Source organism: Onychomys torridus, chromosome 22 (assembly GCF_903995425.1).
Source record: "Onychomys torridus chromosome 22, mOncTor1.1, whole genome shotgun sequence".
Classification (NCBI taxonomy): Eukaryota; Metazoa; Chordata; class Mammalia; order Rodentia; family Cricetidae; genus Onychomys; species Onychomys torridus.
Genome location: NC_050464.1, coordinates 1,864,934 through 1,888,540, shown reverse-complemented (window position 1 = coordinate 1,888,540; position 23,607 = coordinate 1,864,934). Strand labels below are relative to the sequence as shown.

General features: G+C 46.2%; 1 protein-coding gene across 1 annotated transcript in view; it reads left to right on the top strand.

Annotated features, from left to right (window-relative positions):
- B3glct (beta 3-glucosyltransferase) overlaps window positions 1-23,607 on the top strand; it is a 134,325-nt gene that overhangs the window by 96,519 nt on the left and 14,199 nt on the right. The window contains exons 9-14 of the mRNA XM_036172296.1: window positions 2,581-2,644; window positions 4,393-4,512; window positions 8,823-8,892; window positions 14,361-14,474; window positions 15,338-15,437; window positions 18,511-18,630. Of these exons, the coding sequence (XP_036028189.1) occupies window positions 2,581-2,644; window positions 4,393-4,512; window positions 8,823-8,892; window positions 14,361-14,474; window positions 15,338-15,437; window positions 18,511-18,630 (588 nt within the window). The remainder of the gene's footprint in view (window positions 1-2,580; window positions 2,645-4,392; window positions 4,513-8,822; window positions 8,893-14,360; window positions 14,475-15,337; window positions 15,438-18,510; window positions 18,631-23,607) is intronic.

The following is a 23,607-nucleotide window of genomic DNA, read 5'->3' as shown; positions in this document are numbered from 1 at the left end:
TGGGCAGTCATGTGTGTGTGTGTAGCTGCAGAGTAAAGGTGACTGACTGAGTTCAACTGAGGAGAGATGTGGTTTTTGTTAGCTTATATTAATTCTTCTTTGGAAGGTGGAAGTCTGGAAAACATCTGTGGCCTTTGTTCAGAGATGGAAGGGTTCTCTGGTTTTTCATTGCATGTCCTATTTCCAGAATTTGGGGTCTTGAAAGTGTTTTGAGCTACTGTAGAGAAGCACACACATGTGAGTTCACAGCTGTTCTAAACACCCGCACGACACAATTCGTGTTTGGTAGTTTTGTGATTTTCCTCTGTCCCAGTATAGACTCTGCAGCCGCCCAATGTAAGCACGCTCCTGCTGAGGTAGGGCAGAACTCAGGGCTTCACTATGGTGGCTGTGTGTAGGATTCTTAGTCTGGCCGGCTATAACAAAGTACCACAAACAAGGTCATTTGTAAGAAAGAAAGGTGTATGTATGCCTGAGAGTTTGGATGTAGATACATTTTTCTTTGGGCCACCAGCTCACAAAAAATGACACGGAGACTTACTCTTAATTATGAAAGCTTGGCCTATAGCTTAGGCTTGTCCAACTAGCTCTTATAACTTAAATTAATATTAATCTACATTTTTGCCTCATGGCTTTTTGCCTTTCTTCCATCTTGCATTTCCTGTTTGCTCTGCATGTCCTCTAGGACCTCTCTCATGCCTAGATTCATCTCCTCTTCCTCTCTCTCTGACCGGAAGTCCTGCCTAACCTCTTCCTGCCTAGCTATTGGCCATTCAGCACTTTATTAAACCAATCAGAAGGTGCCTTGGTAAAGACACATCTTCACAGTGTATAAGATTATTCCACAACATTTGGAGGCTAGAAAGTTCAAGATGAGGGAATTTACAGTTTCAGTAGCTGTCAAGGAGGCCTGTCCTCTAAGATTAGCACTAACACCAACTCACTGTGACCTCTGAAGAGCGCACAGCTCCCTTGGACTGCTTTTGGGTGGCTGCAAATGCCTTTATGATGGCTACTGACCCCCCACTCCCCCCAAAAGATGAAAGCCCCTCCTCCTAAGAGGAATCTTATGTAGTCAACATAGGAATGTAAGGACACAAGTATTCATCAGAGCTGTACCAAACTGGCTGACGGACCTGGGGTAAGAGCCTGGTTTTTTTTACTTGGAGTTCAGAAAGCTCCCAGCATGTCCCTGCAATGCAGGCAAGATAGAGAAACATGTACCAGGTGACCTCTGTATTCAGTGTCCTCTGCTCCTTACCACACAGAACAGTGACCAACACATGAGAGCTTTAGTCAATAACCATGGTCTTTCTCTGTCCATCTGTCTGTCCATCCGGCCCTTCCTCACTCCCTGCCTCCCTTCCTCCCTCCTTCCTTTTCTTCTGTCAGCAAAACAATCAAGTAAAAAAAAAAAAATGTACACTCTACCACAGCAATTAATCAAATTCTGGTCCTTTAGACTATGCATTGCTTTCCCCAGATGCAGACAAGGAATAAAAAAAATAAGATAATTAAGCCCATCTAGTATTGCAACTGTCTGTGGCAAGATTTATTAAACAATTATTATTAAAGCTTGCTCTCTCCCTTCCCCTCTGTGTGTGTGTATGTGTTGTGTTGGTCACCCACTGAAAACAGCTAACAGTTTGAAAGTGACCTTAAAGAAACCAGCTATTCACCATAAATGTTGGAAGCAGCATGCGGATATAAGTAGGTAACATCTGATTGTGATTTTGAGTTCTATTCTGGGCCAGCAAATTCTTTCCTTGTAAACTCTGGTTAAAATTTTGATCAAGGGTCTGGAGAGATGGCTCAGTAGTTAAGAGCACTGGCTACTCTCCCAGAGGACCCTGGTTTGGTTCTCAGAACCCACATAGCATTTCATAACCATACGTAGTTGCAAGGGATTCAGCGCCCCCTCCTGGCCTCCATGGGCACTGCATGCAAGTGGTGATGGGCATTCCTGCAGGGAAAACAGCCACAGAAATAAAATGAGTAAGAATTTAAAAAATTAAGACGAGATGTTCTCCGTTCCTTTCCCTACAGTGTTGAATAAGTGTAGGCCCTTTGTCAGAGACCTACAGACAGCACAGGGAGAGACGTGGAGAATTAATGTGGCTTGCTCTTGGTCTAACTTATGTGACAGGAAGACTTCTCCCCCTTTACCGTCATACTCAGGGATCATGGCAGTGCTTGTGCTGATGGGTAGTAAGGGGCAGTCTTTCAGGGACGGTTCCTTATGCTTGGTCTTAAGAATGAAAAGGTTGTTCAGTGAAGACTATATAGAGGACTGGATGGGACCAGGACGCGTGTGCTCCAGGGAGCACGTAGGGATTAAGACTCTGGACGCTGGTAAAATGCAGAGCCCCCCAGGCCAGGCAGGAGCCTGGGGCTTTATTCTGTGTGGGAAAGGAACCACGAAGAATTTTTTTTTTCAATGAAAAAAAGTGACCTGAAAGAAAACTGGTATTGTCATCCAAACCACATGCTCTTATCTGATAATTTATATTTTCATCTGTTCTCAACGATAGAAAGTCTCATAAATCTAAAATAACAAAATCAAATGTCTCTGTTGTCTAGGCTTACCAAGAGGTTAAAGAGCGAGCCCCTGAAGTCCGACTTCACAATAGACTTAAAGCATGAGGTATGCCATGATTTGACTAAGCCTTAATGATCAAGGATCTGTCCCTTTTGTTGGGGGCAGAGCTCAGTGGTTGTACATGCACCCCAGCTGGAAAGGTCATGACTTTGGCTACCAGCTCTGTCCTGAAGGAAAAATAGTCAGGTGTTTTGATGCAAAAGTTGTGTTTTAAATGTTATATTCACTAAAAGTTTTTTTTTTTTTAAATTTTAATACCCCCTAAAAGTACCTCCCCCCCCACACCCTCATGTTCTCCCCACTGAGATGATTTCCCAGCAGGAGGTGGAGAAGCAGGGGCAGGGTGGAAGAGGGGGTGGGGGTGGGTGGGAGAGAGTTTGGATCTCATGATTCATGCTTCTTTGCTATTTTAGGTGAGTAGATGGGTCCAGAGGTGACTGTTTAAAAGCATGCCAAAACATCTTAGGAAATGTCTCTATGTGGCGTGGGTGCTTAAACACTTTTGTCCCCTTCCGGACTCTGTGATGGTGAAATTGTCCCAGGAGCATTCCTGCAACTGGGAGCTGATTTATGTTGGTGTATGCAGCTATAGCCAAAGGAGTTTCACTAACCAGAGCATTCTCTGTCTCTTTCTTTTTAAAATATTGATTGATTTTTATTTTATGTATGAGTGTATGAGTGTTTGTCTGTGTGTGTGCACATGTACCGTGTATGTGCAGTACCCACAGCGGCCAGAAAGGGGCATCAGATCTCCCGGAAATGGAGCTCTAGGCAGGTCTGAGCCACTGTGTGGGTGCTGTGAACTGAACCATGGTCCTCTGTAAGAGCAGAAAATGGGGGTTAGGGATTTAGCTCAGTGATAGAGGGCTTGCCTAGCAAGCACAAGGCCCTGGGTTCGATCCTCAGCTCAGAAAAAAAAAAAAAAGAGCAGAAAGTGCTCGTAACTGCTGAGCCATATCTCTAGCCCCATATAGTGGTCTCTTATGAACATACTATTATTCTTTCTTGATAGTGAGTGCCTGCTTGGCTCCTGGCTGTTCACTATGTCAATCATCATTTCTGTGAATGTTTTTAGTATGTGCCACAATGATCTGTGAGTATTTCTCCATTGCAAGAGAATTTAAAACTCTTCAACTGCAACTTAGCTTTAAAAAACGCGTTTTTTTTTTTTTTTAAAGTCTGGGCAGCTGGCTTAGTTGGTCAAGTGCTCTGGGTAAGCATGAGGATTTGAGTTCAGATCCCTAGCACACACATAAAGAGTCTGGCACGGCAGCCCGGTTGTCATCCCAGTGCTGCGAGGCAGGGCCAGGCAGATTCCTGGAGCTCCCAAGGCCACACCCTCTAATCCTCCCCAAGCAGCTCCACCGGCTGGGAAGCCAGCATCCAGATGGAGGAGCCTCTGGGACTGTTTGCATTCCTGCCACCACAGGTGTTTCCAGCAAGTCGGCTGCTGGTGGTTCTGAGTCCCAGACTGCATGGTGTTTCCTCGCACTGGCTTTTGTGCTGACTCAGCCCGCACTTCCTGAAACTACTTCCTGTCATCTTTGTGACTTTTTTCTGCATGGTTCATGGTTAACTGTTCATTGCTGATTGATCAGATCCATCTATGTGGCATTACCATTTTTTTTTAAACTGGGAGGTGTTTTCTGTTGAATATAAGCAAATTGACATTGTTCAAGCTAATGCTTTTTCTAGAAGGCGTATCCTGCTGCCCCTTGGGGCACGTTGTACCTTCCTAGATTTGTGGTTTTTGTTTAGCTCTCTCCTCTCTAACACTCTCTTGTCTTGAGCAGATTGCCCTCTACATCTGGGACAAGGGTGGAGGCCCTGCCCTCACTCCCGTGCCTGAGTTTTGTACCGACCATGCTGGCCCCCACTGCGCCACCACGTTCTATTCTTTTCTACCACTTTGTGTAAGTAAAGAGGAGCAACCCTTCCCTGCAGAGTAAAGGAGGATGCACATATTGTGTGTATAACATTTGCATGTTGTGGACATAACAGCCTAGTAATTCACTTCCTTAAAAATAAACCAGCTTTTGCTCTGAGCCAGGCTGCAGCCATATGCCATATGCCTTATAGGTAAGTACGTTGATACTCCCACCTTCTGTATGGAGAGGAGAGATGCATGGAGAGTGAGCGTTCCTGGACCCAGGTCCATCTGCTCACCACGGGACAGCCAGTGTGGGGGAGGCAAGAGCTAGTGGGAAACAGAAGGGTCATTCAAGGGATAGCGTGCTGGAAGGTGGAAGTGTCGTCTCCCAAAGAGTGTCTTAGAGAATGCAGATATGTGAACAGGAGAAGGAGGTGCAGTGGGCACTGGCAGGGAAAGGGGGTGCAGTGGGCACTGGCAGGGAAAGGGGGTGCAGTGGGCACTGGCAGGGAGAGGAGGTGCAGTGGACACTGGCAGGGAAAGGGGGTGCAGTGGGCACTGGCAGGGAGAGGAGGTGCAGTGGACACTGGCAGGGAAAGGGGGTGCAGTGGGCACTGGCAGGGAGAGGAGGTGCAGTGGGCACTGGCAGGGAGAGGAGGTGCAGTGGGCACTGGCAGGGAGAGGAGGTGCAGTGGGCACTGGCAGGGAGAGGAGGTGCAGTGGGCACTGGCAGGGAGAGGAGGTGCAGTGGGCACTGGCAGGGAAAGGGGGTGCAGTGGGCACTGGCAGGGAGAGGAGGTGCAGTGGACACTGGCAGGGAAAGGGGGTGCAGTGGACACTGGCAGGGAGAGGAGGTGCAGTGGGCACTGGCAGGAGAAGGAGGTGCAGTGGACGATGGGTAGGAAGGGTATGTGTGCTGAGTAGGGCTTCGTCATGAAAGGCCTGCTACGCTAGGTACCAAGAACATTACAGAGCAAATAGATCTTTATGTCTAGACTAGCTGCCCATTGGGAACTGCAAACATTACAGGTCCCTACTGGCACACTGTGGAGCCCCACCTCTCTGTCTCTACGTGTGTGTGTGTGTGTGTGTGTGTGTGTGTGTGTGTGTGTCTGTGTCTGTGTGTGTGTGTGTCTGTGTGTGTGTGTGTGTGTGTCTGTCTGTGTCTGTGTGTGTGTCTGTGCTCCCACCATGGACATGAAGAATCTGAAACTTATTAGTTAATTTTTTTTTTCCTGTCAGGGAAAATACATTCAACAACCTCATCCAGTGGGTGTTGTTCTAGGCCAGTTATAGAAAAGGCTGAGTGTACATCCATCCCTCTGTCCTTACCCCTTTCTCCCTGTCTTTCCCTCTCTTCTCTTTTCTCTGTCCTCCCCGCCCCCAGCTGCAGCACGTTAACATTGCTTTCCTGAGGCTGCTCACAACCACCTCACAGCCTTTGCTATGCTTTGCGTTTGAAGACTAAGGAGATAGGCTGCACCTCCTGGAGCTACCTGAGGGGCCAGATGTTCTGGAAATTGAAAGATTCTGTAGCAGTTAATGCTCTTAGTCACTTCGGTGTGGCTTTTCCAGGCTAGAGCCAGGGAAGGGAAGCTCCATCTGGGACCCCTGAAGGAGCATCCACTGCAGAGCTGGGCACTTGGAGAATGCAGTGTTGGGCACTTGGAGAATGCAGTGTTGTTGGGCACTTGGAGAAGCCTCCCTGCAAGAATGAGAACAGCAAGCTGGGTTCAGCACCTCTCACTCCAGCTTTTTCTGTCTCTCAACCCATGGTCATGTTGTTGGTTGTTTCTGCTCTTTTGGGGGGGCCCGCCACCCAGCTCCCAAATAAATCACACATGGAGGCTTATTCTTACTTATAAATGCCTGGCCTTAGCTTGGCTTATTTCTTGCTAGCTTTCCCTGACTTTAAATTATCCCATCTATCTTTTGCTTCTGGGTTTTTATCTTTCTCTACTCCTGTATATTTTTCTTTGTTTCTTACTCTGTGGCTGGCTGTGTGTGGAGCTGGGTGGCTGTGTGTGAAGCTGGGTGGCCGTGTATGGAGCTGGGTGGCTGTTTGTGGAGCTGGGTGGCTGGCCCCTGGAGTCCTCCTCCTTCTCTGGCTAACTACTTCTTTTTCTCCTCCCAGATTTCTCCTTCTATTTATCCTCTCTGCTTGCCAGCCCTGCCTATCCTTTCTCCTGCCTCTCTGTTGGCCATTCAGCTCTTTATTAGACCATCAGGTGTTTTAGACAGGGACAGTAACAGCTTCACAGAGTTAAACAAATGCAACATAAACAGAAGTAACACACCTTAAAATAATATTCTACCACAGTCATACCCTTTGTTGATGTGTGGTGATGGGAATTTCTGTTCCGCTTCTTAGAAGGTGAGTGTGGGCATTTTCTGTGACACCTGAGGTCTGTCCACATGCCTGCCCCTACCACTCTCTCAGCACGTGATCTTGGTTTTGATTTCACCTGGAACAATCAGAACCCTGATAGGACACTTAGTTCCCATGAAAACCTATGGACCCGGAGACTCCGAAACTTACTAAATTATTAATCCCTTTTTTTTTTTCTTGTCAGGTAAAATACATTCAACACCCTCATACAGTGTGTATGTGTGTGTTCTCAGGCAAGTTGTGAAGAAGGCTGTGTGTACCATCTTAACACACGCACACGCACGCACAGTGTGCCAGCAGAGGGGACCTGTAATATTTGCAGTTCCCAGTGGGCAGCTAGTCTTCCTAGACACAAAACCTGTTTGGTCTGTTATACTCTTGGCACCTTCAGTAGCAGGACAGAGCTGGGGTTCATCACTGTGGACCAACCCCACCTCAAAGTGATGGCGTCACCGTGACTGTTATTACAGGCTGAAGACAGATGGGGGGGTGGTTAGTATATTTTCTGTTGCTGTGGTAAACTATGACCAAAACGAAAGTTGGGAAGGAAGGGGTTTGTTTGGCTTGCCCGTCCTGTCCACCACTGATGACAGGGCACTCAAGGCAGGAACTGAAGCAGAGAACCTGGAGAAACACTGCTGACTGGCTTGTTCCCCATGGTTTGTTCAGCCTGCTTTCTTATAGAACCCAGGACCGCCTGCCCAGGGGGGATGCCACCCCCAGTGGCACACAGGGTCTGGGCCCTCCCACCTCAGTCTTTAATCAAGAGAATGTCCCAGAGACATGCCCACCAGCCAGTCTGACGGAAGCAGTTTCGTGATTGAGAGTCCTTCCCAGGTGACTCTGGTTTGTGTCAACTAGACAGAAACTTTAACCAGTAAGCGGGTCAGCACATCTGCCCGCAACAAGCAGTTGATGTCCTTGGGTGTGCTCGGTCCTCAGGTTCCTCGGTGCCTGCTTCCCACCCGTGTGAATTCCCTCCCACCAGGGATTTGAAGCAGTTCTCTCTGTAGCAGAGGGCAGACACGCATGGCCTAGACTTGAGAGGACAGTAAAGAGGTCATCCGTGACTTTCAGCCCCAAGTGTGGCCAGACCCAGAGAAGCAGATTTCTCCCACCTTTGCATGAAATCATCCTCTTTTCTTCCCCTTTGTCAGCGTCTCCACCAGTTGAGAAGATGAAAGGCAAGAACTAACGTGTGTTAGTTACCTACCATGTGCTTAGTTAAGTTAGTAGTGACAACAGCCTTCTGGTGGTTCTCACTGCTGCCTTCTGAGTGACCAGATGAAGTTCAGAGAGCTTACGGAATGTGTTCATACAATGCACGGCCTGCAGGGCTGAGCTGGGATGCAGGTCCAGGGCTGAGCTGGGGTACAGATTCAGGGCTGACCTGGGATGTAGGTACAGGACTGAGCTGGGGTATAGGACCAGGGCTGAGCTGGGGTACAGGCCCAGGGCTCAGCTGGGGTACAGGCCCGGGGCTGAGCTTGGGTACAGGTTCAGGGCTGAGCTGGGGTACACAGGCCCAGGGCTGAGCTAGGGTACGGGCCCAGGGCTGAGCTAGGGTACGGGCCCAGGACTGAGCTGGGGTACGGGCCCAGGGCTGAGCTAGGGTACGGGCCCAGGACTGAGCTGGGGTACAGGCCAGGGCTGAGCTGGGGTATGGGCCCAAGACTGAGCTTGGACGCAAGTGTAGGGTTGGACTGGGAGATAGGTTCAGGGCTGAACTTGATGTAGGTCCAGAGCCAAACTGGGATGCAGGTTCAGTGCTGGTTGACTCCAGAGCCTTCATTGTCAGATTCCACACACATCCCCTCTCTTTCCTAAAACGACCATAGATAGAATAGATAGCCATGACACGGATGAATTTTAACTAGAGATGTAAGATCTAGCATTGGCGTGAAGTCTAGGTAATGCTGACCACAAATGTGTAATTTGTTTCTTTTCTTTCTTCCCCCTTTTAGGGAACACCAGTGAAAAAGGAGGAGGTTTTTGTTGCAGTGAAAACATGCAAGAAATTTCACGGTGATAGAAGTAGGTTTTGGGCTATTCATTTTCCTTGAACTTTCAAGATCCAAAATGTCTTTGAAACAGTGCAAGCCAGGTGCAAATTCAAGATGGGAGATCTCGCTAGTGAAAGGGAAAGTGGTTGTCTTTTGGTTTTTGGTTTTTGTTTTTCGAGACAGGGTTTCTCTATGTAGCTTTGGCACCTTTCCTGGAACTCGCTCCATAGACCAGGCTGGCCTCAAACTCACAGAGATCCGCCTGGCTCTGCCTCCCGAGTGCTGGGACTATAGGCGTGTGCCACCACCACTCACTCAGCTGGGAAAGTGGTTGTTTAATCAGGTTCCTTGCTGGGCCGCTCCAATCCCTGAGAGATGACTTAGGAGAGGCAATTTAGTACTGAAGTATGAGTGGTTACAGCTCTAATAATATTGTTGAGATCAGCACTTTAAATCGACAATGGGAAACCCAGCTGTGGCAGCCTTGGAGATGGTGTGTGATGGTGTGTGGGTGATAGTCTGTTCTGTAAAGGTTCCCACTGTGTGCAGGCTCAGTGTCTGAACTGTGTGGAGACTACCAGAGGGGCTTCCAAGGTAGTACGATCCCCACAAGAAAATCTCCTTTTGTATTTATTTTACATGTACACATTGGTACTTTTTTTTTTTTTTTTTTTAGACAGGGTTTCTCTGTGCAGCTTTGTGCCTTTCCTGGAACTCACTCTGTAGCCCAGGCTAGCCTGGAACTAACAGAAATCAGCCTGGCTCTACCTCCCGAGTGCTGGGATTAAAGGCATGCACCACCACCACTCAGCTCACATTGGTACTTTTTAATGAAGGTCCACGGATTTGCTCATTGAGTATCTGTGTTGGAAAAGAGGGGAAAAAAAAGGTCACTCTAGAAACCGTGGCATGATGTACAGAAAACCTGGTGTGCGGATAAATGTTTTCTTCATTTATGCTATTTCATTATAGTTTTGCCGGTTGTAAGGACAATGTTAAAAGAAAAGACCCATCCCAAATATAGTTGACACAACTCTTCTTTTTATGTTTTATTTGAACATTGGTGCTCAGAATCAAACATTCTTTTGTATGTTCTAATTTTAGCACATTTTATGAAGAGTGATTTGATTGCACAGGGTGTTGTGTGTATATATGAAGCTTCCTAATGCAGCTGTCATGGTCATGGGATTAGAGTGTTGGGAAATTTGTATATATTTTATGCAGTAATGCAACCCACATAGGTTATATTTTAAGGGAGAAGATTTTTTAAATGAAAGAATACCCTAATTTGGATTTATAGTGTGACCTATGACATATTCACCAATTAAAAACCAGTAAAAGTGCATTAATCATATCTTTAGACTTGCCTAAATTTGTCATGTCAAATCCCAAATCTATTAAATCTGACTGAGTAAATATATGTATTTATTATGCCAGGAGGCTTACATACTGTTAAAAATCAATAAAGGAGTTGAAATAAGACTTTTATTTATCATAAATTTAACCTAAATTTAATATTTGGAAGGGCTCTGTAGGGTGATTTTGAAAAATATCTTTGAGGTGCTGGAATGGCTAAAGAGCACTGGCTGTTCTTCCAGAGGACCCAGGTTCAGGTTCCAGCACCCACATGGCAGCTCACACCCATCTGTAACTCCAGCTCCAGGGGATTTGACACCTCTGGCACTCATGTACACCTACCCACATGCAGGTATACGTACACACATATAATTTTAAAATAATAAAAATAATTTGTTAAAAACTCTAATCTAGCCACCAGTTGGCTCACAGACTGACCAGTTATGCTGTCAGTGATAGACAATGCCATAATTATTTCTCCTCCTCCTCCTCCTCCTCCTCCTCCTCCTCCTCCTCCTCCTCCTTCTTCTCTCTCTCTCTCTCTCTCTCTCTCTCTCTCTCTCTCTCTCTCTCTCTCTCTCTGTGTATTACAGCCATTCACTAATCTGACCTTATGTTGACAGTTCCTTATGCTATGACAATAACTGTGATACCCTTAATTTTGTAGAGACAGGTGATCTACATCCCACGGCCTCTTATTATCAGAAATGTGGGGGAGTCCTGTGATAGTCACCACATGTTACCAGGGAAACCAGGGTTCCCTTTTGGGGTTCTTAGTCTCGTTAATAAGAGAATTTAAGACCAGACATAAGCAGAAACCCCAAGACAATTTAATTAGTGTTTAAAAGGAAACTTCCAAAGCAGGCAAGCTGTAAGTTTTGGCAGCAGCCTGGATGTGGGAGAGAGCGAAGAGGTCATGGCATCTGAGCTGAGTAGGCATGGAGGTCAGCCACATGATGGAGAAGGAGCCATGTCAGGGAGGGAGCTTTAGGAAAAGTGTGAGGAATCGTGAGTACCAGCGAAAGCACGCTTGGGCTCCAGCCAGCTTCTGGAGAAAGGAGAACACCAGAAAGAGAAGTTACACTTTCCTGAAGGTGGGCAGACCCAGCAGAAGCTCACAGGGAGGCCTGTAATGACTGTGTGGGGGCAGGAACTCTGGGAAGGAAGAGGACGTTGTCTTATTGAAGGGATAATTATTCCTCCCACCTCTTTAGCATGGCTGAAGGTGAACCTGGCTTCCTGAGGGGTGGGTCTTTACCTGCCCAATTGGAGGAGACAATGGCATGTCTCCACCCAGAGGTAGATTCTGGGATTTATTGATTTATTGACTTATTGATTATTGATTTAATGCCCAGTGCCTGTGGAGGTCAGAAGAGGGCGTCAGGTTCCCTGGAACTGGAGTTAGTCTGGTTGTGAGCTGCCTTGTGGGTGCTGGGAATTGAATACAGCCAAGAGCAGCAAGTGCTGTAAACCGCTGAGCTGTCTCTCCAGCCCCAGGTGCACTTGGTTCATCTGACTCAGAGGTGACAGCAGTGTTCCCTTAGTGAACCTCCAGTGCTGCTCTCCCACCACTGAGAACAGGATAGAGGACTTGGGTGTTTTGCTCCAGCCTGACAGTACTCCTTGCATGTATTACAAACCTCCCGTGATAAACTGTCTTTGATATTCATGTCGATGCCTGGCTATGCTCAAGGCCAGTCAGGGGTTGGACAGAAGCTGTGCAAGCAGGCCTTGCCTTTGCAGTGGCCATGAGGAAGGACAGCAAGGCTCTGAAGCCCACACATGGCCCATAGCACACACTGGGTGGGCCCCATCAAAGCATATTACTGTCCAAGCCGAAGACACAGGGATAGGAACTGATGTTCCTCTTTTCCTGTTCTCTGGGGCAGGAATCCTTGAAGGAACAGAGGCCAAATGGCAGTGAAGGGGAAGTAAAACTATAAAACGGATAAGGAACCATATGTTTGAAAAATTGAGAGTGGGTCATGCTGCTCCTTGCGAGCACACCTGCTTCATGACCTCCCATCACCTCCGTGGAAGAGGATGAGGGAGAGAATGACAAGGGTTAATGGACATGGAATGCAAATTTTCATATCATCACGATGAACTGATAACAAGACCAGGTTCAAATATTTTAACGATTTTACTTGTATCCCTAACCACGAAAGAGCACTGCTACTGAATTTGCCCGGATTCTGACAAATAGAATGTTAAGTTCTCAGAACATAGCAAAAAGTACTTCTCTCTCTCTCTCTCTCTCTCTCTCTCTCTCTCTCTCTCTCTCTCTCTCTCTCTCTAAGGAGTAGACACCATTTGAAGCATGTGAGCAAGGAAAAGATCCCTGATTTTTAATATGCATCTCAATGACTTCCTCTTGGGTTGCTGGGTCTTCACTTTGCAATGTGAGCTGTCAGAAACCCTTCCGTTTTTTCTGCCTCGTTCTGTGGTGCGTGTGCACGCGCCTCATGTTCCTGGAGTAGGCGGTTCTTGTTCATCACGTTAGATAGGGTTGACATGGTCTCCCGTGGGCTCCCTCTAATTAAGAAGGTTAAGTGTGATTTCCTCAGCCATTAGACCTTTTTCATAGCTTTCCCCAAATCTTAAAAACAAACACTGTTGCTCCCAGATAAAAAGAAAAGAAAAAACCCACCTGCTGTCTTTCCTGCCGTGATCTTGTCCAGGAGAGGCAGATCTGAGTGGCTTTATTAGCCGGTGTCTTAGTAGCTGCCATCTCTGATGAAAGAGGCCGCAGGTATAGGCTTGCATTAAAATGTCCCAAGCAGGCAAGGGCATGATGTGTGAATTGGCTGAGGAGAGTCACTGGTTGCTGGACCCGACCTGGCTGTGGAATGGCTGACTGTGTTCCAAGTGTTGCTTTTGATCAGCCCGGAAGGATGGATTTCCAGCTTAGGCCCACTGAAGTCTTTAAAAAAACAAGGAATTGACACACTTATGTGTCTTTAACACTCTCTGGGGAAGAAAGACACCCCAGGAGTTCCCTTTTGTGGCCACTGACTTGCACTTGGAGAAAGGGTCCATTTGCCAGTTGATAATAGTGAATTCCTCAGAATTGGACCAGTCCTTCACTCTTGACTGTGCCACATGTTCACGTTTAATGGATTGAACGTTTATAAAATGTTCAAATGTCACCTGTCACAAGAGGCAGTTTTGCAAGTTAATTCATGGGGTAAAGTGGGTTATTCTGCTGTCTCTTCCAGTGAGATATGTCTCCCACTGACTCCAGAAAGATTTATACTGCCTGCACTACTGCAATTTCTTCTTCTTCTTTGAATAATGACTTTTGAATCATAAATTTTTACTCTGCTCCAATTTAAAATAACTCTATGGCAAACTTCTTTGATTCAGTGTGATTTTATTCTGTAGAGGAAAGTTTGGGCTCCTGTGTTTGAACATGTGGCCTCGCTGAATACCATGAACTCCAGACTCAGCGAGAGACCCTGCCTCAGAAAATAGAATAAAAAATGGATGAGGGCACGCCAAGCCTTCCACTCACCTCTGTGCTGACAGATGCTCATATTCACACAAGCATGCGCACATACCTCCTACACATGCCCATACACACACATACACAAAATACATTTTACATTTATTTTATGTGTGTGAGTGTTTGCCTGCATGTGTGTATGTGCCCCACATGGGTACCTGGTGCTCAAGGAGACAAAAAGAGGCCATCAGATCTCTTGTAACTAGAGCGACAGACAGTTATGAGCCACCATATTGGGGCTGTGTCCTCTATAAGGGCAGCCAGTGCTCTTAACCACTGATCCACCTTTTCAGCTTCCAAAAATATTTTAAGAATCCATTATAGACCAATTAAATGAAATAACCTGTTGGAAAAAGGGAAACGATTCACAGTTCATCTAAACAAAGCAGTATTATCAGACAACGTTTTATTTATTACCTGGAGGTGAAATGGGATGTGTGTACAAGGGGCCGTCAACAGTACTTCAGGTAGAGTGGTCAGTCCCCGGTCAAACCCTGGCATTCCCTGCAGTACAGAATAAACACTAAGCCTTGGGACACTAAGAAAGAGTGAGTGTTGCTTCTCTGCGGGGTCACGCTGTCATTTAAATTTTCATTCTTTGGGTCATGCCTGTGAGAGTCCCCGTGTTTTATTTTCAGTCCCCATCGTAAAGAGGACATGGGCGGCACAGGCAAGCCTTATTGAATACTACAGTGACTTCGCAGAAAGTCCAATTCCTACTGTGGACCTGGGAATTCCCAATACGGACAGAGGTGGGTCCTGAATTCTTACTACCCCTTTACAATCCCGTCCTGTGTCAGTTCAGCACGTCAGCATAAGCTGTGATGTAAGTACTAGGATTTCTTGTGGTAGTTCTCTCTCTGTTTCCACTGAGCGTCTTTACCTGTGGCTGTATACTGGCTCTCACACGGGACTTTAAGTACAGACACAGAGGCTGTGCATTACTGACAGGATGTGCTGTACCCTAGCATTGGGCATGTGACAGTCACAATATGGTTGACCAGGAGCGGTTTCCTGCTCCACAGTCATTGTGGCTGGAATGGCGGGGCCAAGTTAATTTGTCAGCTTCTCACACAATGCTTGTGTCCTCCCAAGTCTGTGGTCTAGTTCATACTTGGAATCTCTGAGCACTTGGCACATTCTGTAGGGCTCAAGTATTCACTAAGCAATATTATAGGTGTTAATATTTTGATTAGAAAGTGGTTCTGAGTTTACCAGGTTTTCCTTCCAGATGGGAGAGCTTTCTAGTGAAAAACATTTTTGTTTGGTTTGGTTTTGAGACAGAGTCTCATGTAGCCCAGGGTGTGCTAGCCTTGAGTTCATGAGCCTCCTGCATCTGCCTTCCGAGTGCTAGGATTATAGGTATTATCTTACTAAGAGTTTCCATTGCTGTGATAAACACCATGGCCAGAAGCAACTTAGGGAGGAAAGGGTTTAATTCAGCTTACATGAGAATTAGGGAAGGCTAATTTCTAGGGAAATTCCAAGTCATTATTGTGCATATCAGCATTCAGGCTCGTCTATCACTTTAAAATTCAAACTAAATAAATAATAAATGTATGATATATATTTAGAGCAAATAATACATTTACAGTTTTCATCTTACCTTTCCTAGGTCATTGTGGAAAAACTTTTGCCATCTTGGAGAGATTTTTGAATCGCAGCCATGACAAAATAGCATGGCTAGTCATTGTGGATGATGACACACTAATCAGGTGAGAGTCCTTCTCATCCGGGGACTGGCTAACTGCTATGATAGGCATGGCTGCTTCTGGTGATGAGAGGGCAGCAGGGATGGGATGGTTTTAAGATACTGAACATCTGGAGACGTGGACCAGGTCACTGCCCCACTGACTGCCTTCTGGCTGTGCTCAGCCATCGTTAGGGGGAGGAGGCGCCAGCTGGAACCTACACACAGTTTATGTTAAAGAGATGGAAGCACACAGTAGGATGGTTGAAGGAGGGGGTCTAATGTAAGCACTTTCAGGAGAGTGAAAAAAGTCCATAGTACGTGCTTGTGTGTTGGTTTTTTTATATACTTAGAGGACAGCCTTTAAATGAGACCCTAAAGTAAATGGAAATAATTGGTAAATCTGGGGAAAGGGGCCTTGGGGCTTTCATCCTGGTTTTTTTTTTGTAGCTTTTCTATCATTGTAAAATGCAGCCCCATAATAGGCCAGAATGGAGCATCCTCTGGCATCGAAAGGTCGGTGTTCTGCGGGAAATCCTCTATACTGCCCAGCTCGACTCATCCAGCACGGGTGGGACTTGCTGGAGAGCACGGACGGATGTGCTGTTGTCCTACATGGCTGAAACTCAGAAGTGCCTGAAATGGGAACAGATTGCTAAGTGAAATGCTTTTCCTGGGCCAAATCCCCATAGATGGAGTTGAAATCTATGTGCTTCATCTGAAGTGGGTGATAATGATCAGACTCCATTTGTGGTCTCTAAGCTGTGAAGCAGTGTGGTGGAGAAGCCCAGAGGAATCTTAAATCACTTCAGCCTTAAAATACGGAATGTTGTAGGTGGAATTGATAATTTCACAATATGTAGGAAGAAGAGAAAAATAATTCTCTTTTTAAAATTTTATAATTTTTAAGCATGTTTTATTTTAGGTCTATGAGTATTTTGCCTACAGGTATGTATGTGTACCACATGCATGCAGTACCTGTGGAGGTCAGAAGAGGGCGCTGAATCCTGTGGAACTGGAGTTCAATGGTTGGGAGCTGCCATGTGGGTGCTGGGAACCGAACCCAGGTCCTCTGCAAGAGCAGCCAGTGCTCAGTGTTGATCTACTGTTCCAACTCCCCTGTCTTTTTAAGCTCAAGAAATTCCTGTTTTCCCTAGAAATTTTGGGGTATTTTGGTCTTTTACAGACTGAACCCTTAGAAATCCCCAAGTGTGGATCCTCCATCAGCAAATACAGTCAGCCTCCCCATACAGATTAATTTCTCAGATGGCTTCTTGAAGCCAAATTCCAAATTAGGTACACTTTGAATCTATAACCTTCATGCCAAAAACCAGAACATGTTTTATGCTCACTCAGAAGTGCGAACATCGGCAAAGGCCGTGGCCTCCAGTCATTCCAAGCCTGCCTGTAAACTTGTAAGCCCCTGGAGTGCACACTTGTGTGGAGGGTTTGCAGCTGCTTTTGTCTCATCCTTATACAGTAAAGTTGCTTTCCCCACTCACAGCTTTACCATTATCTGTCTGTCTGTCTGCCTGTCATCTTCTATCATCTATCTATCTATCTATCTATCTATCTATCTATCTATCTATCTATCTATCATCTATTACCTATCTATCTATCTACCTATCTATCTGTCATCTATCACTATCTATCTATCACTATCCATCCATCCATCCATCCTTCCATCCATCCATCCATCCATCCATCCATCCATCTATCCATCCACCCATCCATCCTTCATCCATCCATCCATCCATCCATCCATCCATCCATCCACCCACCCACCCACCCACCCTTCCATCCATCCATCCATCCATCCATCCATCCTTCTGTCCATCCATCCATCCATCCATACATACATCCTTCTATGTAGTGTCGAGAAAGGGTAATGGATGGATTCTTCTTGTATGTTTGGCTTTTTCTTCCTCGTCACCGAGACTCTTCTCAAGTTGGGGGGACAGTGAGCATCTGGGACACCTGTATTAATTTGGCAGTGTTCTGATGCAGTTCAGAGCCTGTGCCACCCACCTGAGAGCCCTTGACCTCATGGATCAGGGTCTCAGAGGCATCTTGAAGTTTAGCCCTTTAACATTTTAACCCAAAGTTATGGGCTATGCAAAAACTTGTTTTAAGGATCACTGGCCAATGTTCTAAGGGAAAGTTAAGACTTCGTGGTGGATGACCTGGAATTCTCTAGAGTAGGGGAGTCCTCCGGAAGGCATTTCTAATGTTATCATTGGTTTTCTTTTCTCTCCCTCCGCCCACTCTCCCCCTTCTCTCTTCCTCTCTCCCTCCTTCCCTCCTTCATCCCCCCCCCCCAGCTTCCTTTCTATCTTCCTTCTCTGGCTAACCTAGAACTCATTGTGTAGACTAGGCTGGCCTCGAACTCTCAGAGGTCTGCCTATCCCTGCCTCACAACTGCTGGGATTAAAAACGTGACCCACTGCACCCAGCTCAAAATGATCTAATGCTTAAAAACAGGGGAGCTCTTGCCTTTGTTATATCAGCCTGCCTGTTGCTTTTAAAATGAGTTTTTTGTCTTATTTTCCCACAATTGGGTTTATTCACCTCACTGCAGCTGTGTTTACAGCTTGTGGCATTCTCTCCGGCCTCTGTAAGCTGCCATTGTCGACACTGTACAAGGACAGGTAGGCCCCCAAGTTGAGGAAAGGCAGCATACTCCAAGGGTTTGTGGGGGAAACCGGACTAACCCAGCTGGCCCCACCTACTGGCCCCAGCCTGACAAGAAACCCCCAAGCCCCCTTGCCCTTCGGAAGCTCTTTTTTTGGCCATCAAGAGTTAAAACAACCTTGTCCGTTTGAGAAGAGGTGAGGTCGAGTGACACTCACTTGGAAACAGCCTGGCAGAGGAGAATTACAGCAATCTGACTACCTTTAGTCATTCCCTGCCACCCTGCGAAGCCCCTGTGTCTGGCAGGGCTGAGTTCAAACTGGATGGAGGGCACCTCTGACGTCTCGCCTTCTCTTCTAATATAGAGTGTTCATATTTTTTGGGGGAGGAGTCTTTTAAAATCCACCTCTACACGACCCATTCTGAAGCCACATTAGAGTTAAGTAAGTCCTCTCTCTGCTCCTCAGCATCTCCAGGCTCCGACATTTGCTCAGCTGCTACGACTCCAGGGATGCAGTGTTTCTGGGTGAGCGCTATGGTTACGGCCTGGGCACAGGTGGTTACAGCTACGTCACAGGAGGAGGCGGGTGAGTGCACCATCTCCTGTCTCTCCGCATCTCTACTAACCCCCGAGGGTAGGGTCCAGAAACCCCTGCAGGTGCTCAAGGCCTATTAGATAGAGTGTGACATTGGCATGTGTCCTGTGCCCACACTCTCGCCAACTTTAAATCCATTCCCGGTCACTTCTAATACATAGTACAACATATATGCTACGAAAGAATTTCTTCCGAGGTGAGGATCTGATTGTGTGGCTCCAGCGGGCCCAGAACTTCCTCCTCCTCCCTCTGCCTCCAGAGTGGTGAAAGATTCCATGTGTGTACCACTGTGCCTTGCTAGAAGTAGTTTTAGATTGTGTTCTTTACAGGATGATGAAAAGGATAAACCTCAATAAATATTTTTTCATCTGTGGTGGGCAGAGTCCACGGATGTGGAGCCCCTGGGTTCAGAGAGAACTAACTGTGTTTTAAACGTTAGACTTTTCTCTCCACACAGGCAGAAATGGTCTGCAGTGCTGAGGCCTGTTCCAGCATGGGGACTCTTTCAGGTGGTTCCTTCACTAGAAAAGGAGACTTGACAGTTGAGAAATATGAACAGAACTCATAGTAAAGAGTAGCTTATCCTTTGAAGGAGTGATGTAAAATTCGTGTCAGTGTACTTGGTAAAAAATCTCCCTGAATTAATGCTTGATTCTAGACAGCCAACTAGTTTAGATTGTCATTTTAGATGGAAAAAAAATGCTTACAGATTTTAATTTCAGAAAAAAATAAGTCATTAAACTTTTAAATTATCTAGCACTTACTAAATCATATTTGATGGAAGAAGGAAGTAGAATCTTAGACTTGGGCAATTAAATAGTATTTGTGTAGAATTTATAGGTTTTAAATAATAGCTAAAAAAAAAAAAATCAATCATCTTAAATGAAGCACCGGCCTGAACTCTATGGGGAAAGATTTTAATTTGATTTTTTACGGGTAAATCAATTGAGCAGTCAATCTTTTTTGTTATTGCTGCAGTCTTCACCATTTGGTGTAGAGGAGGGCACTAACTGGGTACCAACCACAGACATTTGTGTTCACGGTGTGCCGAGCAGTATTGTATAAAGTGTGTAAGCGTCTGAAGGACCAGGGTCTTTCATTCCTGTTTTATAATACCTGGGTTTGGAACGCTTCTGTCTCAGGCCATTTGCATGGACTGTTACAAAACACTTGAGCTTGGGTAACGTCTAACACAAAGAGGGTTCTCTAGGTCACCGTTTCAGAAGTCCAGAAGTTTGGCCGACATCCACTCAGCCTTGATGGCAGCCTTCGGGTGGCATCACATGGAGGGTGGCATCACATGGAGCCCAGGCATGAGAGAGAAACTGAGCGGAGACAGGAAGTGAGAGAGCTCGAAGGGACGGTTTCTTCCTTCCTGAGAACCCAGTAGCCAGCGGAGAGGAAGCTTCCTGCTCTGTGCTGATTTGATTTCTCCATGTCCCATGACCAGAATGGAAAGCCCACCACTTGTCAAGGTTCTTCAGGGCCCTCGTGACTTGGCTTGTGTCCTTTGGACCTTCTAGCCTCGTCTGTCTGCACTCCCATCCTGATGGATCCATGTGGAACTTGGTGCAATTTCCCAGAAACACTTGTTTCCTCTTCTCTTTGACTGTGGTCCCCTAAGCGTTGTTCCCGGTCCCAGCTTCCTCTGTCTCTAGTTCTCCTGATAGATTTCCAGCTGCTGTCATCTACCACCCCTGTTTAGCCCCCAGTGCATCCTGGGCCTGCAGTCAGGGTCGGGTGGTCTTCTAAAGCACTCGCACAGTACACTGTGCAGTCCATTACCATGTAATTGCTGATTTACTTGCCCATTTCCTGCTTACGTTATGAATTATTTGTGGACAGCACCTGTGTCCTCCTTCTCATTATGGCCCCACTTTGTAGCAAAGGGACTCATTGCTTTCCAAGGAACAGAGAACAAGTAAATAAAGAAATGCATGAGCACTGGCATTTAATTTCCACCTAGGTGATGTGACTCATGCAAGGTTCGGTTTTTAAAAGTCCCTTCATTGAGATGCAGAAGCAGTCTTCGTGAGACGATCCTCAGTCAACCTTTGATAAAAGCTGCAGACAATATTGTGTACTTTGTTCAGATTTCCTAAGGATTTGGCTGAGGAATGAATGATTTTTTTTTTAAGATTTGTTTATTTATTATGTATACAGCATGTATGGCTGCAGGCCAGAAGAGGGCGCCAGATCTCATTACAGATGGTTGTGAGCCACCATGTGGTTGCTGGGAATTGAACTCAGGACCTCTGGAAGAGCAGTCAATGCTCTTAACCTGAGCCATCTCTCCAGCCCTATGAATGATTTTTTAAAAAGAGCAGGTTAGGGGCTGGAGAGATGGTAAAGAGCAGTGGCTGCTCTGGCAGAGGACCCAGTTCAGTTCCCAGCACTCATATGGTTTGTCTGTTACCTGTTCTGGGGTATATGACGCCCTCTTCTGGCCTCATTGGGTACATAAACATACATGCAGGCAAACACTCAAACACATACATAAATAAAAATAACTACCGAGCTGTCTCCCCAGTACCCACAGTTTTTAATATTTAAAAGTTGGCAGATAGAACTCTCAAGTGTTCTTTCCTACTGAGTTGGGATTGGTCACTTTCCCTGTGAGTGGTCTATTTTATTCCAAAAGAACTTGTGGACAATACTAAGAAGTTTTGCTAAAGCCTTTGTGTACTTAGTGTATGTGAATAAGTAAAGTTGCTCTGTGTGAATTGTCTAAAGTATACTAACAGGAATTCCACACTTAGATTTTATCTTCCCATGAAGCTGGTCTTCCAGGAGCCAACCACAATGAAAATCCTTATCTATTCTCATTCACTGGTGATGTTGGTTGTTTCTGCTCTTTTGGGGGGCCCACCATCCAGCTCCCAAATAAACCACACACAGAGGCTTTTTTTTTATATATAATTTTTTTATTTACCCCAGTAGTCAGATTGGTGAATACCCTAACAGTCATCATAGAGTCTTTCTCCAGTAACTGATGGAAGCAGACGCAGAGATCCACAGCCAGGCACCAAGCTGAGCTCCAGGAGTCCACTTGAAGAGAGGGAAAAGGGATTCTCTGAGCAAGGGGCATCAAGATCATGATAGGGAAACCTACAGAGACAACCAAACTAAGCTAGTGAGAACTCATGAACTTTAGTCTATCAGCTGTGGAGCCTGCATGGGACTGGACTAGGCCCTCTGCATAAACGAGACAGTTGTGTAGCTTAATCTGCTTAAGGGGCCCCTGGCAGTATGATCAGGACCCATCCCTGGTGCATGAGCTGGCTTTTTTGAGTCCACTACCTATGGTGGGACACCTAGCACAGCCTTGAGGCAAGGGGAAGGGGCTTGCATCTGCCTCTACTGAATGTACCAGGTTCTGCTGACTCCCCATGAGAGGCCTTACCTTCTAGTAAGAGGGAATGGGGAACGGATTGGGAAGGGGGAAGGCTGGAGGGGCAGGAGGAGGGAAGAGGAGGATCTGTGATTGGTATGTAAAAATGAATAAAAAATTTCTTTTTTTTTTTTTTTTTGGTTTTTTGAGACAGGGTTTCTCTGTGTAGCTTTGCACTTTTCCTGGATCTTGCTCAGTAGTCCAGGCTGGCCTCAAACTCACAAAGATCCGCCTGCCTCTGCCTCCCGAGTGCTGGGATTAAAGGCATGTGCCACCACCACCCGGCTAAAAAATTTCTTAATTAAAAAAAAAGAAAGAAAAAAATTTTTTCTTTCCTTTTACATACCAACCCCTGTTTCCCCTTCCATCCCCTTCTCCTGCTCCCCCACCCCCACCTCCAGCCTCTCCTCATAGAGAGTAAGGCCTCCCTTGGGTAGTCAACACAGTCTGGCATACCAAGCTCCTCCCCCCACATCAAGGCTGAGTCAGGCATCGCACCATAGGGAATGGGTACCTGGGATAAGTCCTGGTCCCATTGCCAGGGGACCCACAAACATATCAAGCCACACAACTGTCATCCACATTCAGAGGGCCTAGTTCAGTCCCATGCAGGTTCCCCAGCTGTCAGTCTGGAATCCATGAGCTCTCACTAGCTTGGGTCAGCTGTCTCTGTGGTTCCCCATCATGATCCTGACCCCCCTTTGCTCCTGTAATCCCTCCTTCCTCTCTTCAACTGAACTCCAGGATCTTGGCCAATGCTTGGCTGTAGGTCTCTGCATTTGCTTCCATCAGTCACTGGATGTAAGTTCTGTGATGACAATTAGGGTAGACACCAATCTCAGTGCAGGGGAAGTCTAGTTCAAGCACTCTCTCCACCATTGCTATGAGTCTTAGCTGGGGACAATCTTGTGAGTTCCTGGGGTTTTCCCTAGCTGTAGATTTCTCCCCATCCCCTTAATGGTACTTTCTGTCAAGATATCTCTTTCATTGCTCTGCCGCCCCATCTCTCCCCCAACTCAGCCATCTCAAGCCCTCATGTTCCCACCTCCCATCACCTCCCCTCTACTCCTCTCTCCCAGTTTACCCAGAAGATCTTAACCTTTTCCCCTCCCTGGGGTGATCCATGTATGTCCCTCTTAGTGTTCTCTTCTTTACCTAGCTTCTCTGGGGTTGTTGATTGTAGCCTGGTTATCCTTTGCTTTGTGTCTAATATTCACTTATGAATGAATAAATGTTGTGTTTGTCTTTCTGAGTCTGGGTTACCTCACTGAGCATGAGTTTTTTCTAGTTCTATCCATTTGCCTACAAATTTCATGATAATGTTGGGGTTTTTTTGTTTGTTTGTTTGTTTTTGTTTTTGTTTTTGTTTTTTTACTGCTGTGTAATACTCCATTGTGTAAATGTACCACATTTTCTTTATCCATTCTTCAGTTGAAGGGCATCTAGGTGGTTTCCAGGTTCTGGCTATTACTAATAGTGCTGCTATGAACATAGTTGAGAAATGTCCTTATGGTATGGTTGAGCATCTTTTGGGTATGTATTCAGGAGTGGTGTTGCTGGGTCTTGAGGTAGGTTGA